General features: G+C 38.9%; 1 protein-coding gene across 1 annotated transcript in view; it reads right to left on the bottom strand.

Annotated features, from left to right (window-relative positions):
* Positions 1-15,498, bottom strand: part of SLC26A7 (solute carrier family 26 member 7) — a 74,699-nt gene that overhangs the window by 44,805 nt on the left and 14,396 nt on the right. Inside the window, exons 2-4 of the mRNA XM_035893878.1 lie at positions 14,541-14,651; positions 10,233-10,405; positions 189-353 (exon numbers count right to left, since the gene is read on the bottom strand). Of these exons, the coding sequence (XP_035749771.1) occupies positions 189-353; positions 10,233-10,405; positions 14,541-14,651 (449 nt within the window). The remainder of the gene's footprint in view (positions 1-188; positions 354-10,232; positions 10,406-14,540; positions 14,652-15,498) is intronic.

Below are 15,498 nucleotides of genomic sequence, written 5' to 3'. Positions count from 1 at the left end.
TAATTCTTCATCAAGTTTTCCCGATCAGTTCTTACAAACAGGCCTAGGAAGATGAAAGTTTTGGTATTACATGTTCTGTTCATTCACACGCATGCATAACGAATTTCTTAGACTTAATATAGCCAAATAGCATAATTATTTAAGAAAATGTTAGCAATGGAATAATCCATCTCTTTTACTGAACTCACATGAAAAAATCCCAGCGGTCCCGATATATACGGCATTTTCATTCCCAGCAGATACTTCACTTGTGAAGTCACAACGTGTGTAGCTGCTCCTGTTGTCATCGCGCTTATCACTGGTTCTGTTAACAAGAAAGTGGCACTGCCCAACTGCAGCATAAACATCGCTACCTAAAAGGCAAAGGTGTAAGTATCAGCAATTATAATAAAATGCAGCTTCCTGGTGAGAGGACTATGAGCCAGGGTCCTTTTAATAAACTATAAAATAAATGAGATAAAGAGAAAAAGCAAAAGTCTTCTGAAGGACAACTATAGCTGAAAATGGAACCCGTTGAAGCTCTGTGGGTTTACCTGCATTATCATACTGGCATCACTAGTTTACCAGACTCTAGCATTAGTTTATTAACAAAAGCAGAGTCAGAGAAATTGCCTTCATGCAATGCTTAGTATTCTCCCCCCGCTCAAATATGTGAGCACAATAAACGCTATAAAAACATCAAGTCAACACAGCAACATGAAGTAAAACCACTCAAAAGGAGAGGGTGGTGCTAAGACTCATTCCTCCTCCGCTGCTATTCAGCCTGAATAGGCAAAGAGCCGTGTCTTGGGCCAGCTTACTGATTGCCAACATGTCGATATCAGGATTCCCAATGTTAGCAGTTTCAACAGCTATCAAATTTATTAGGTGCTAAAAATACAGAGAGATGAGTCTCATGGTGAGAGCTCCGTCATCCCAGGGAGCCCTGCCCTGCCCCAGGCTGCTGCACCATCAAATTTCCCTTCCCATGCAGCCACACAACTTCTTTGCTCCTCTGGCAGACTCTTAGCTTCCTGATATCCCACTGACCCCAATGTACCAGGGTATTTGGTGCTCACATGCTACAATATCATAATATCAAATACATCAAGTATCGCCAGTCCGCTACCTCTTGTTACATCTGCTTCATATGTTGAGGCTTCTGGTTTTGCAGGTATTCAGGTAAAGGAGCAACAGAAGTTGCTTCAGATGACAGAGGATATAAAAATACTTCTTTCTTTACAGAGAAACAGGGATGTTTATATAGTTATGTGTTCTGTATGAACAAACTTTATAAACTTATAGTAATAGTAAACTATTTTAAAGACCTTTAAAATCTACTTCCTGTGCATTTGAGAAATACTTCAACTAACTTAAAGCAGAATATGTGTATACAGTCAGAAAATTTGAAATAGGAAGAAAAATTCAACATCCAGTTTCATACACACAACCCCATATAGAAACTGGATTTCTCTGCTAGAAAAAAAAGCATAGACTTCGGCTCAGCTATATTTGACCTTGAAGATTATTTCAGTTTTGTTGCAACTTTTACAGAAGTTATTTCAGAGTATAGACACATAATGAAAGAATAATATTCCTCTCTAATCCAGGAATCTGGACCACAGCTGAATCTACAACTATTGTAGATACTTCATAGGAATATAGGACAAATACCCAAAGCACTACTCTGTACTACTGTGTTTCCCCCCCTTATCCCAGACTACAATCAGTCTTTTCCTCTGAAGAATGAGATTTCATAGAATAGAATGAATCATAGAATGTTTCGGGTTGGAAGGGACCACTAGTGGTCATCTAGTCCAACCCCCCTGCAGTGAGCAGGGACACTGCTAACTAGATCAGATTGCTCAGAGCCCCATCCAACCTGGCCTTGAATGTTCCCAGGGATGGGGCCTCCACTACCTCTCTGGGCAACCTGTTCCAGTGTTTTACCACCCTCATTGTAAAAAATTTCTTCCTTACCTCTAGCCTGAACCTACCCTGTTCTAGTTTAAAACCATTTCCCCTTGTCCTAACACAGCTGGCCCTATGAAAAAGACGTTCCCCATCTTTCCTATAGGCCCCCTTTAGGTACTGGAAGGCCGCAATCAGGTCTCCCCGTAGCCTCCTTTTCTCCAGACTGAACAAGCCCAACTCTCTCAGCCTGTCCTCATAGGAGAGGTGCTCCAGCCCTCGCATCATTTTTGTAGCCCTCCTCTGGACCCGTTCCAACAGTTCCATGTCCTTCTTGTGCTGAGGGCTCCAGAGCTGGACGCAGTACTCCAGGTGAGGTCTCCTAATTCTTTGAACAAGATTGTTACATATGTAAAGATGCTACTATGCTTATCATAACACTTAATCCTTTTCTGATCCATATTAAGATATTGTTACATTTAAATTATCTCCCCTTTCAATGAGTTCTGCAGATACATAAAAAAAGCAGTTTCTTACTTCTATAATCTTCTGCCTGAGAAGTTATATGCCCTTGGCTCAGAGTTGTTTGTTACAACACTTTCTAAGAGGATTATTTTGTGTTTACCATACTAAATATTATCCTTTTGGAATATATGACAGTCTCCTTTGCTTTATTTTGTTTTGTTCTGAAACTAAAAGAATAATTTCCAAATATATTGATTCTTTATGCCTGAACACCATAAATTTTTTCACCATAAATCCCACCTGTATGCAGTGAGCTACAAGTATAATAGTGCAAAAGAAACAAAAATACCAAAGTGAGTGCCTTTTAATTTACCACAAAAACCTCTAGTGAGCAATTTCCTCCTCCATCTGAGATATTAAATCTGAGATTTTTTTTTCTATTTCCCACTAATAGCATGCGGACGGCTCTGTACTACGAACAATCAGAACATTTATTGCCATTCAAGATTGGACCCCAATAATGATAATTACTGTTAGATCCTCAGTGAGTAATAATTTAGTTTGTCAGGCCTAAAACCAATAATTGCTAACTTCAGATATTTTGTTTAGCTGTTTGTTCTACTAGTGTGCCTATTCATATATTTAAAACATTGTTCACAGTAGCAAACTTCAATAAGAATGAAATTCTCCCTTCCCCAGTGAATTTTTGTTTGTTTTCTAAGATCAATTTTTATTGTATGGATGTGAAATTTCTAACTGTGCAATCGCTTAGTTTCCAGAGAATGAGATGAATGTTTATTTAGCTGTGGAATCAAAACCACAGAGACAACTCTGTGAACTACATAATATCACAGAGAAATATGAGTTAATATTACCATTTCAGAGAAAGTTATTAGGGTGAATTTCAGGGAAATGGTGTCATGATTGAAGAACTTAGCAAACTAAGCATCACTCTCATATTTACTTTTTTTTTTACTTCAATTTTTTTGCTTTAAATCTTCAGCATTTTAGGGGGATGCTTCAAAGGTAGTAGCTAAAAGGTCACATTTCAAACATATATTTTATTGTTTGTTTACAACCATGGGTTATGTAAAATACATAATCCATACATAATACAAATCCAGACCATGAGTATGGTTTCAGGTAGACAATTTCTGTAGCCACTCAGTTAAACAAGCAGCAGCCTATGCTTGGTCCCTCATCTCTTATTGCAGAAGGTAGCTTGGGACTCCCAGAAACAAAGGCAATGCTTCATCAGCATGTACATCCTGTTCTTTATTTGCATTATAGTTAAATAAATGTAGCGTACATCCATATATCTTCCACAGTGAAGATCTAACAATGAAGCAACCAGAACAGAAAACGTCTGGGGAGGAGGGTGCAATTTTCCATGTAAGCTGCTATGGGAAACTCCTGCTGTCCTTGCAACACGAGTAAGGTACAGAGACTACTTAGATCAAGAAGGGGCAAAACGTTGTGTTGAAACAAGCCTCCCAAATCTAGTTGCATGTGAGTTTTCTTGACAGATATACTTTAAATTTTTAGCATTCATAGAGGCCCAGATCAACTCCCCGTGCTGGGCAACAGGCGCATAGCTTGGCTGCTTTTTGGATAAACACCATTTGAAACTAAGCTGAGCTGACAGCACACAATTGCATTGTACTGCATTATGTCATAAAATCTTTCACCAACTAAGCAATAACCAAAATCTAGAACGTTCAATATTCTTAAAGAAATTTCTAATAATCTACTTTACCTTCGCTGTGTTCATGATGCTCATTTTTTGTGAGTTTCCCATCTTATTTTCAGATATCTTGTATTATTTTTGTTCCTTCTTGATACAGATAAACTACAGGCAAAACTGACAGTAAAGTGAAAAAAACTGACAGAACAGAAAAAAAAAAAAAAATTGCCAAAAGGAAATAATACGTTTCTCTTTTCATTATTTGTACGAATATTGGGCTTTTCTTAAACTTAAAAGGAACAAAATTTTCACGTATTTTAGGATTGTCTCCAGAATTTTTCATTTTTCAAAATTTAGTTCTTGGGGGATGAAGGAATATTTCAGAGAGAGAATGATTGCAGTAACAAAAATGGTTTGAAAGACACGTGGCTCTAGTTTCTTTGTGCTGCTTTTTCAGTACATTACACCATGACAAAAGGCTCATTAAGAAGTAACTAACTTTCTTGAGATTAATTTTGATTTCACCAGGTATACATTCTTGATTAAATTAATGTGAATGAAATCAGGAGCTGTCAGAGAAAGGAAAAAAAACACCACAGGAGAAAGTGAGGGAAAGCAGTAAAGGAGCAAAGTGCGGTAAAGGAGAAAAGATCATGGAAACAAATTATAAAACCAAGTGATTAGATAGAAGTGGTGGAAGGTGGGATTTCTAAAAAAAATGAACACTAAAGTTCAGAATGGAAGAAAGATAATGCAAAGGGAACCTTTTCTTGCAGCTGTCTTTACTACTCCATAATTTTACTCTGAGAAGTAGAAGAGAATGGGGATTTAGCCAGCAGAAGAGAAAGGAGTAATTGCAAAAAGCAAAGCCCTCTATGTTCATTAATTCAAGCCCTTTTGGTTCTTGTCCACTTCCAATACTTTCTTCCCATGACAACGTGCTCAGTTTATTATTGTTAAAATTCCACTCTCGCTGAGTAGTCAATCTAACTTTATGGACAGTAAAAATTTTTATCACTTAATGGCTCTTTGGAAATCACTAATCTCAGACTTGAAAGGCTGATATCATGTTACCTGCTGCATGAATTCACTTTTGGAAAATGAATTTTAAACCCCTCAAAACTCCACTTTCTGGATGGTGTGGCTTTTTTTCACTGTTAAACCATACAAAAAGTGGTGGTACTCTTTCCAATCATTTGACGAGGCCAGCCATGAGGAATATCTCTTTGAAGGACATGGTACAGACTGTGAGCCTCTCATTTAGTATGTTGTAATGGTTATCTCAAAATCAGAGGTTGCAAAAATGGAGACGTCTATGGACTGCCTGGAGACAACAGTCAGACATGGACAGTTCAGCTGACTGAGTTGTCAATTTAAAACTCAGCCAGTTTCAATGGAAATGATAATTGGTAAGATTTTGGTCTTTTGAATTACAGAATGGCAAGGGTTGGAAGGCACCTCAGGAGATCGTCTAGTCCAACCCCCATGCTACAGCAGGTTCACCTAGAACCGGTTGCACAGGACATCATCCAGATGGGTTTTGAACATCTCCAAAGAAGGAAACTCCACAACCCCCCTGGGCAGCCTGTTCCAGTGCTCTGTCACCCTCAAAGTAAAGAAGTTCTTCCTCATATTAAACTGAATTGCAGCTTTTAAGCTCATAGTGGGTGGCTTGAGAGTGTTTTCTAGCTTCTGATGGTGTTTGGAGTGAGCTTTCCTCACTCCAGGACCTGAGAAAGACTTCTTTCTGTGGTCTTTCTGGACTAACACATAGCATGCTGTACTGTAATTGTGGGAACCAGGACTCCCAGCCAGCCTAGTTGTACTTTTCAAGATACAGAGTATGAGCCTGCAAGAAGTTATTTCCACTGTGAAAGAAAAATGAACTCTCTTCCTGATTATCACTGTATAATAAAGACCCATGTTTGTACCTCATGAAAAACTACATAGAACATAGAATAGTGGAGCATAATTTTCCCCACAGGGAAACAGAGCTTTGGACAAGAATATTAGCTTTACAAAAATATACTTCATATTCAAATGCTCTCTTCATTATTAAGCAAACTGATAAGAGACAATGTAAACTTGTTCTCCTGCTAACCAGAAACATTTTTTGTTTCCAATACTGTACATCAGCAACTAATGATATTTAAGTTTTTTAAGTACAGTAGCTGAAAAACTTACCAGTAAAAATGTAGACGACTGGAATACAATACCCAGCTATTTCACCTTTATAGAAGAGTAGTGCAACTGAAGTCTGTAGCACCGTGGTATTTAAGAGAATAAAGCTTTTTTTCTAGGATAATTTCTTTTTTCACTTTGAACTGCAAGCAGCTTTCCTCTATTTATTCAGCAAATTTAATGTTGAGTTTCAGTTTAGTATGTTGAGGTTTTTTATAGGTACATATACTTATGCAGGCATCTTGCACATATAACATACTAATAGGTAAAAGAAATCTTACCCAAAAGAGGTTTTTTTGAGAATTTTTTTTATGCTATAAAGGCATCATCCAATTCTAATTACAAAATTCTTCCACAGGCATCTGTTATGTTCCATCGTTTCCTCTCCCCATCAATACCTCTGAGGTATTTAATATCAGGGAATAATTCCATTAACTTGATTAGCTTTCCATGACCTGTTTATCTTTATAGAGTAGCAGTTACACAAACATAAAAGAATCATTATACCTTCCATTCTGCTTTTAAAAATGAAATGGCCTCTGTGAATCCATTCTATTAAATATTTTTCATAATTACAGCTTTTTATTTTACGGTTACTTATTTTCTATTTTAATACTACGTTATCTTCATCAGAATGCCTCTTAAGATAACCAAATATCTTCCCTGTTTTATGAACATTCCCTCAAACATTAGATTTAAAAAGCAGTTTAGGAACCTGAAATTTATTACTTTAAAAAAATATAGGCAGTTAAGCCCCAAATTTCAGATCTTACAAGCTCCACCTATTCCTGTCTGATGATGAGAAACCAGTTTTAATTTATTTCATGTCTAGATGGCACTGAGATACACCATGCCTGCTCAGAGCTTGCCTCACAACAGGTGCACATTTGTGGTCTTCACAAAACACAAAGCAGCCAAGAGCAGTTCATCTCAAAAATACACCTCTTCCCTTTGCCTTCCCTCCGTGACTCACTGTTTTGTATGTCTTTTCCCTTTTTCTTCTTTAACATTATTTGCTGATTAGAGTACTTAGCCAGGCTACTGGAAAAATAGTATCAAATTGCTTTTCTGGCCAAGGAGGTTCAGGTCTTTACCTTCTATTTCTAATAAGGAACCAGCTGTTTTGGAGCGGGACATTTCATCCTTTGGGTGCAAGCTGCCCAAGGTATGGAATAGCCATGACATCAGTCATTTTTGTGTAATTAGTGGCTGGTTAGAGCACTGCATTTTGACTTTTTTCAGTATAAAGAAACAGTCTTACAGTAGACACCATAACCCAGGTCTGCTCCCTTCCCAGAGAAGTACCATCCCAACCACCCGCTACACTGACAATTCCACTTCTTTTTGTGTTTCAGGATGTATTCAATGGAAAACTGTTGCCTCAAAATGCATCACATTATTCTTCTCATCCCAGAGTACCTCATCTATTCCAGGGTATTCATTAATTTCTAGCTTAATCTGATAAGTAGAAGCAGGTCACTGACTTAGCTTTCCATTACCAGCAAGATGTGCCCTGTCACCTTATCTGGGAATTGCAGCAACTGTTAGCCAGGAGACTGGAATCATGATGAGAAACATGGATTCCCACACTTACCAGCACCTGGGATGATGGCAAACTTTAATCACAGCCTTGATCCAGACTTCCACTTGCATATTGCTTATCAGTAGCTTCAAGGCACTCCTCTAGGAAACAAGCATTTTAATCTGGTCTCTAACCATTAAACTCGCATGAAGTACTAGTGGCAGCACTACAAGCACTGGCTGTATTAGTATGACTCTAACGCAAGTGACATTACTGACCTGGGAGAGGAGCCCATGTACATGGCACAGTTCCCTATCAGACCTGCTTTGAAGATGCAGGCAGAGGATTTTCTAGTTCTTCTCATTCCAATCAGGCTTAAACAGGACATAGGCTGAGATAAGCCAGCTGGTGCAGTTGAAGGCATATGAAAATGCAGAACTGAAAGAGTAAGAGGTCTATAGGGTTTACACACCTAATGGGGTTCTGCAGCAGCTAAGCAAAAAATTTCTGCATCAGATTTTGAAGGTGGATCAACTGCAGGCACCAACCTCCTGCTTGAGACATTTTGCTCTCTCCAGGGACGATGTAGGAGATTGTCGGGCTGTGAACACAGCACTCCCACATGAAGAGTGTGGGGAACTGTATGAGGTTCAACAAGGCCAAGTGCCAGGTCCTGCACTTGGGTCACAACAACCCCATGCAGCGCTACAGGCTTGGGGATGAGTGGCTGGAGAGCTGCCTGGCAGAAAAGGACCTGGGGGTACTGGTTGACAGCCAGCTGAACATGATCCAGCAGTGTGCCCAGGTGGCCAAGAAGGCCAATGGCATCCTGGCTTGTATCAGGAATAGTGTGGCTAGCAGGAGTAGGGAAGTCATCCTTCCCCTGTTCTTGGTACTGGTGAGGCTGCACCTCGAATACTGTGTTCAGGTTTGGGCCCTTCACTACAGGAAAGACGTTGCACTGCTGGAACATGTCTAGAGGAGAGCCACAAAGCTGGTGAGGGGTCTGGAGCACAAGTCTTACGAGGAGCAGCTGAGGGAACTGGGGTTGTTTAGGCTGGAGCAGAGGAGGCTGAGGGGAGACCTTATCTCCCTCTACAACTGCCTGAAAGGAGGCTGTAGCGAGGTGGGGGTCGGCCTTTTCTCCCTGGTAATGGACGATAGGACGAGGGGGAATAGTTTGAAGTTGCGCCAGGGCAGGTTTAGGTCAGACATTAGGAAAAACTTCTTCACCGAAAGGGTTGTCAGGCTCTGGAATGGGCTGCCCAGGGAAGTAGTCGAGTCCCCATCCCTGGAGGTATTTAAAAGAAGGATAGATGAGGTGCTTAGGACATGGTTTAGTGATGGGATGTCAGGGTTAGGTTAAAGGTTCGACATGATGATCTTAAAGGTCTTTTCCAACCAAAGTGATTCTATGATTCTAAGAGCTCTGAGTCCGCTCAAAGGCCTCTGCTGCTACCAGCACCCCGCACATGATGCAGTGTTGTGTTGTGCACTTGGGTGGAACGGGACAGCATGTGCAGCAGCCAGGCACAGCTCAGCATCAGCTCTACTCTGTACATTCTCTGTAGGGTTTCCTTCATGCTGCTACCCCATGTCATAATTATGTAACCAATAAAAAAATGAAAAAAAAAGCAACAGAAATTATCATGCTCCTTGATATTTCCTACCGCCTAACACAAGCATATGCTCCAGTTCCTGCTAAGCATGCGGGGCACTGGAGATCCCATTCTGGGCTCCTTTTCTATCCTCTTCATGGTAGAGAGATCCAGAGCACCAAGCGCAGGGGTCCAAGTTTCTTTCAGGAGGCCAGGTATCTAGGAGGTGTTGCAATGTCAAGTGCTGGAACATGTCTTCCATTTTAACATTTACAAGGAAAGAGGGAAGCCTTCTTTGAAGACCTAAGAAACTGGCAATGGATAAAGGAACTCAGAGCTTGCGGTCAGAATAGGAAAAGAGAAAAAATTTAAAAGACTTCTGATAATTTGAATAAGCTTTGGAGAATCATTTCAAGACATCTGCTTTGCTAATTTATTTCACTTTAACGATGGGTGTGTGAACTCTGAAGAGAATATAAAGATGTTTTCCCTACTGGTTTTAATTATTGAATATTGTATAGTATTTCTTTTCAAGCCAAGAGCAATAGAAAACCTCAGGAATATGTCAATGCTTACCCAGAGCTGATTCATGTTTTGTCTCTGAAGGAGAAGGAAAGGGAGCACCAACAGCAACTGAATATTATATTAGAGCTGACTGAATATGGTTTTACTTCATATTGCAACACCCTAGGAGCATGTATACAGACAATTACTACATCTCAAGAAAAGAGCATCAAATTCTTAAAACACTAAGTTCATCATTCATGAACATTGGACCAGACCCATGGTCAGTTTTTCTCAGAGAAGTGGAAAAAAAAATGTATTTACAAACGTCATAGCTGTCACAAATGCAATGCATCAGTAACATACAGAATATCTATTCACCACTGACCTGAATGATTCCTCCTAGAAATGAGACTGCTGCTGCAACTCCAATCCTCTGCATTTCAAACTCCGACAGGCCCAAAACTCCTGAATTATTGTTTGTAGTGAAATTAGTGCTGACTGAAGGAACAAGACGCTCAACTGCGTTGGCAGATATTAAGGAAGTTAAAGCAAAAGTTCCTATAAAAAAGCCACACATTAGTCACCAATAATTCTATATCTGTCTGTACTCGTGACTCATGGTCTCTTTTTAAAACTTGGACATTACAAGTGAAAGTGTCATTTTGTGCATTTCTGTCATTCTGAGAAATATTTTTAAGACAATCTTTTTATGTAACACTCATTTCTTCATGTAAAATACCATTTGTACAAGTGAGTTGTGTCAATTTTTTTGTGAGCACATTCATTAACAAAAGAGGTTCAAACACAATTCACAATGATTTCAAGTTATCAGAAATGCTTTTAACTCACTCTGCGTGTGATGAAACAGCTTTTTGTCTGAGGATCCCAAATGTTCATGATTCAAATTTCTAGGTCAATTAATTCACACTGTATACATAGTACTTAGTCCATTATAGTTAGCAGATGTGTATGTTTGAAAACTCAGCAATCTGCATTCTGATAAATGGAGGCAGATTATGAGAGAAACATGTATTTGCTCAGAGAGGTAAAGCAAGTTCAATGACAGACAGATAACTGAGGATAATAATTCAATATTAAAAAGCACAAACACATCATGCAGAGCTCTAAGAGCATAAGAAATGCCCTACTATGTTAATGGTCCATCTTGCACAGTATTCTGTCTCCAACTGTGGCAACTGGAAGTGTTACTCAGGGAAAGCACACAAGCCTGGCCACTTTCTGCAGGCCATTCCCCTCATAATCCCCCCGTATCCATATCTCTTGTGTTAGGGAAGCACATTCTTTTAGATCTTTTAGATTTCATTTATGGACTAGCATTCATGAATTTGTCTAATCTCTGTTTGAACCTGCTTGCATTTTCTGCCTCCACAATGTCCTCTGGGAGCAGGTTCCAGAAGTTCACCATCTGCTGCAGTATTTTCTTTAATCTATACTTTAAAAGTCTTCTAAAGTGATCTCTCACCAGTTTCATTGAGGTGTCTTTAATTCTACTGTTGCAGTACCTGGAGAACACAGATCTACCTTTACCTTGGCCTTCATAGAGTAAACCTCCTAGCATGAATTCCTTGAGAACCTACCAGGGACACCTTCACCCTGAAAAAATGACCACTAAGTCCTACCTTTTGCTTCTTATCCTTTAACCTGCTGATAATTAATGAAAGAACTTTTCTTTTATCACAAGGGCAGCTTAGTTTCTTTAGAAGCATTTGGTCTGGAAATTTATCAGTAGCTCTTTGACCATTCTGATATCTTATTCAAAGTATTTCCTTTTTTTCATGTGCTTACTGCTACTCATACAGTGCTCTACAAGGTTAGCGAGGTAGGATTTTCCTTTACAGGAGTCACATTAACTCTTCTGATCATACTCACATTAACAGATTCTGATTATACATATCTTTCAGTTATCTTATTTTTTATTATAATCTATAATAATAGGGGTGCAAGACAGATCTGCCATTCCCAGGGTTCCCTCCAGAGCCTTACTGACCGACAAAATTACACTGGTAGCTTGACTGTCCTGTGGCCTTGTCAGAAAGGTGTTCCACCAGTTTCTTTCCCAGCTTCCTGATTTTGACGTATTTAAAGAATCTTCAACTACCACTTTGATCATCCCCTCCATGGAACTCTTCAAATACCTTCTTTTAGCCTTCTAAGCTTCCTGCATATGTTTGAACTACCACATTTCATGGCTTGCTTGCTCACCTCATTTAGTCAAGCTTTCCATTTTTCAAGTACCAATGCTTCTCTGTGTCAGCTCCCTTAATTTCCCTGTTGAGCCACAAAGGGCTTTTTGGATCACGTTTTCTTTTTTTGGATCATGATACACATTTTACCTGGGCCTAAAATACAGTTTTTTCAAGCAACATTCAGTACACTTATAGATATCTTGCTTTTCAAATTGCCCCTTTTTCTTTTGAACCTGTTCCCTCCTTTTTACTTTTTTTTTCCCCATAAAATTGGATTTGAAAACAGTTTACATAAAATTCTATCTGAAATCAAAGGTCTGTGTGGAGTATTATGACAGATGGAGCTGCCTCAGAGGATCCTTCAAGACCAATGATATCAAAAGCGATTAAAAAAAAAGGTGTAGAGGTTTGTTGCTTGGGTGAGTAATCTTTCAGATTAGATCAGCTGTGTCACAGAAGAGACATTTCAAGTGAGTAAATGACAGAACTTGGCCATTGATAAATTTTCCTTTTTGTATTAATATAACTAACTTCACTAACAAACTTTTATAGCCTGTGTACATATAGAGAGCCCCATTGATCTTAAAGAAAATGCTGGTAAGAGAAGAGATTGTCACCAATGTACTCGAGGAATTAAGGAGCATCTGGGGATCTGAGGCAGGTAACATAGCTCCAGTTCAGCCTGCACACCATAACGCCTATACGAAGGCTGGTGGGATGAGCGCATGAGGCATTTCTACTGAAAGGATCAACAGCATATGTCACATACATTTATTCAAAAAAATCTTCACGAAAGCAAGAGAACAGTTTTGTTTCCTTTTTTTCTTAAGATTAAATTCTGGAATAAACACCTGTGAAAGGAACAAGCTTCCACATTAGGGACTGTGTAGGAATTGCTGAGCTGTGGGACTCAGCAAATCATTCTCTGAACAGTATTCCTTCCCAAGGATGAAACATCAGACTTAGCTACTTGTACTTACCCATTTTATCATGTGTTTTCATTCTAGAATTTATGTCAGCCAGACACTTATTTATTTAATTTCCTAAATATGATCATGTGATGGATTCTTGACTTCCTAATAATCTTTCATCAATAAACTGCTGACAATACACTGCTAAATTATCCATTTTAATATAGGTTCATGTTTTAATATATTTAATGAAAAAAAAGTTTTTAAAAGTATACTAATTTCTCCCTACTCAAGTGTCAAAACTATTTTCCAAATTCTAAATTTTCAGGGTTTTTTTTGAAAGCTTCTCATTCCTACATGAGCTGAGTACATGCCATCACTCCTTACAGCATCAAGTCACTAACAGCATCCACGGATCCTTCTCAGCCATCAAAAGGCTCAAATACTTTCTGTGCCTTTAGGGAAAACAAACTTTCAGCTTTCTTTTTGCTGTAAGACAATTTATACCTGTTCAGCAATTTTTAATAATTTAACTGAATATTTTTGAACAAAAGCCGTGCTTAAAACATGTGGCTAACTTCTTACTAAAACATTTGTCAGTGCATACGCTCAAGCAATCAGATTCTGCAGAGTTCATTATTTTGTGTGTGATTACCCAGGACCATCTTTCCTCTTTTCAGGAGTTTTTCTCCTCCACAAGGACAACATACCTCCTCCCTGCTTAAATCTTCTGATGACCACAGAGGCTGCTTCCCTTTACCCAGTCCTGCCGTGCTTTCCTACTGGGCCTGCCTCATCATTCCAGCAAACTTCAGAGGCCACCAAGTGCCCGCTTCTGCACAACAAAGAACTTGTGGTTCAATCTCATGAGTACTATTTCCAACTTTAGTCTAGAACTTGGGTTCTCTGGAGTCAGAAAGAGACCATTTGCCAACCTAGTAGGACACTAAAGTCATTCAACTCTTGCAGCTGCTGTTGGCTCTGCTGAGGATAAACAAGTAACTCAGAACTACTAGCACAGCAGCCAGACAGCAGCTTTCGCTGCCTACCTAATTACTCTGCAAGTGGACAGGAGTTGTGCTGAGCTCATTGGGACAATCTCTAGCTTTAATACAATAGCAGGTAATAGGCACTGAAAACTTTTTTCTGAGAAATTCAGAGCTTATGTTTTAGACAGGTGAGAGGTGATGTGTGTTTTCTATGGTTTAAGAAGCAGTCAAGCCTTTTTCATTGCTGCTTGCATATATCTTGTTGGCTGAGCCCTTTGTTAAAATCTTAGCCTGAAGCAGATTTCTAAAGTAGTGTTAAAATACAAAAGCCCTTAGTAAACTACATTTACAAAGGAAGTGTCAATGCAATATTAAATTATAATGGCAGGAGTAACTCCAATATTCTTAATGAGGCCCTTTAAAGTACTTAAACTGGCAAAAAATAGTTGTAAAAAGAAGTACATAGCCATCTTATTTCTGTTTAGTCTTAGATAATTTTCCTTCCATTGATCTTATAACCACAAAAAAAAGAGTTCAGTTTCCAATTCCTTATTTCTGAAAATACTTTTAGCAAATAGACACTTACCTGTCGCAACATGATGTCCCATTCCAAATATGGCATAAATAATGACAGGGAAGAAAGAGCCATATAAACCAAAAACTGGATGGACTGAAGACAGAACTGCAAAAGCCAGCCCTATAGAAAATTAAATGGAATTACTTCACTTTATGATGATAAAACTGTTCTGCATTCATTTTTTTTTATAAGGAAATGTCTACAATTTTATTAAGAGCAGGAAAAAAACCACCTTCATTTACAAAAACCTAAAGCATAAGCCAACTACTGTACAGTGAGGATCAGGAAGACCTGTGGAAGGTTTTTCATCTTTTGTCTGTCATCAAACTCCTCACGCTTTCTTCAGAGTCTTGGTCACCAGCAGAAACAAATGGGTCACGGACACAATCTATGGCACCAGCCTACCATGTTTCCAGGTTGCCTCCACCAGTGGTTCCAAACATTTTTTGAATAGACAATTCTCACATAAGGAAGCAGCACCGCTTCACCCCTATACTTACAGACACGAGTTTGAGACTGCCAGGGCTCCAGGCAGTCAGACGGTTATTTCTTACAAACAGTTCAAAACCTATAATTTTGGTTTGGATGGAGCCCCTTCAGTCTGCTTCCTTCTAATTTCTTAAACAAAAAAATATTCCAGACTTCATTGTCTTTAAGTGCCTTGGGTTTTTAATTCTTTAGATATCAACTTTTTTTTTTTGTTATGTAAAGCTGTTGATCCAGAAACGGAAAGTATTTGACTTTCATGTCAAGATGGAGAATGAACTGAATTGGTTAGGATTTAATTTTACAGACTGGCGAGTTACCTTCATTGTTTAGCTACAGAGGACGGTATCCATCTTATTCTTAGAAAGTCTTAAATATGCCAAGAAATCATCTTTTAACAGAGACATTCCTGCAAAGCAGAGCTTTGGTTGCTGTTCAACTTCAGATACCCAAGTCTGCATTGACTTCTTACAAGTCAGCA

The sequence above is a fragment of the Egretta garzetta genome, unplaced genomic scaffold (genome assembly GCF_000687185.1).
Source record: "Egretta garzetta isolate BGI_Z169 unplaced genomic scaffold, ASM68718v1 scaffold154, whole genome shotgun sequence".
NCBI classification, from domain to species: domain Eukaryota; kingdom Metazoa; phylum Chordata; class Aves; order Pelecaniformes; family Ardeidae; genus Egretta; species Egretta garzetta.
Note: the sequence above shows the minus strand (reverse complement) of the source record. Positions and strands in the feature narration are given on the sequence as shown.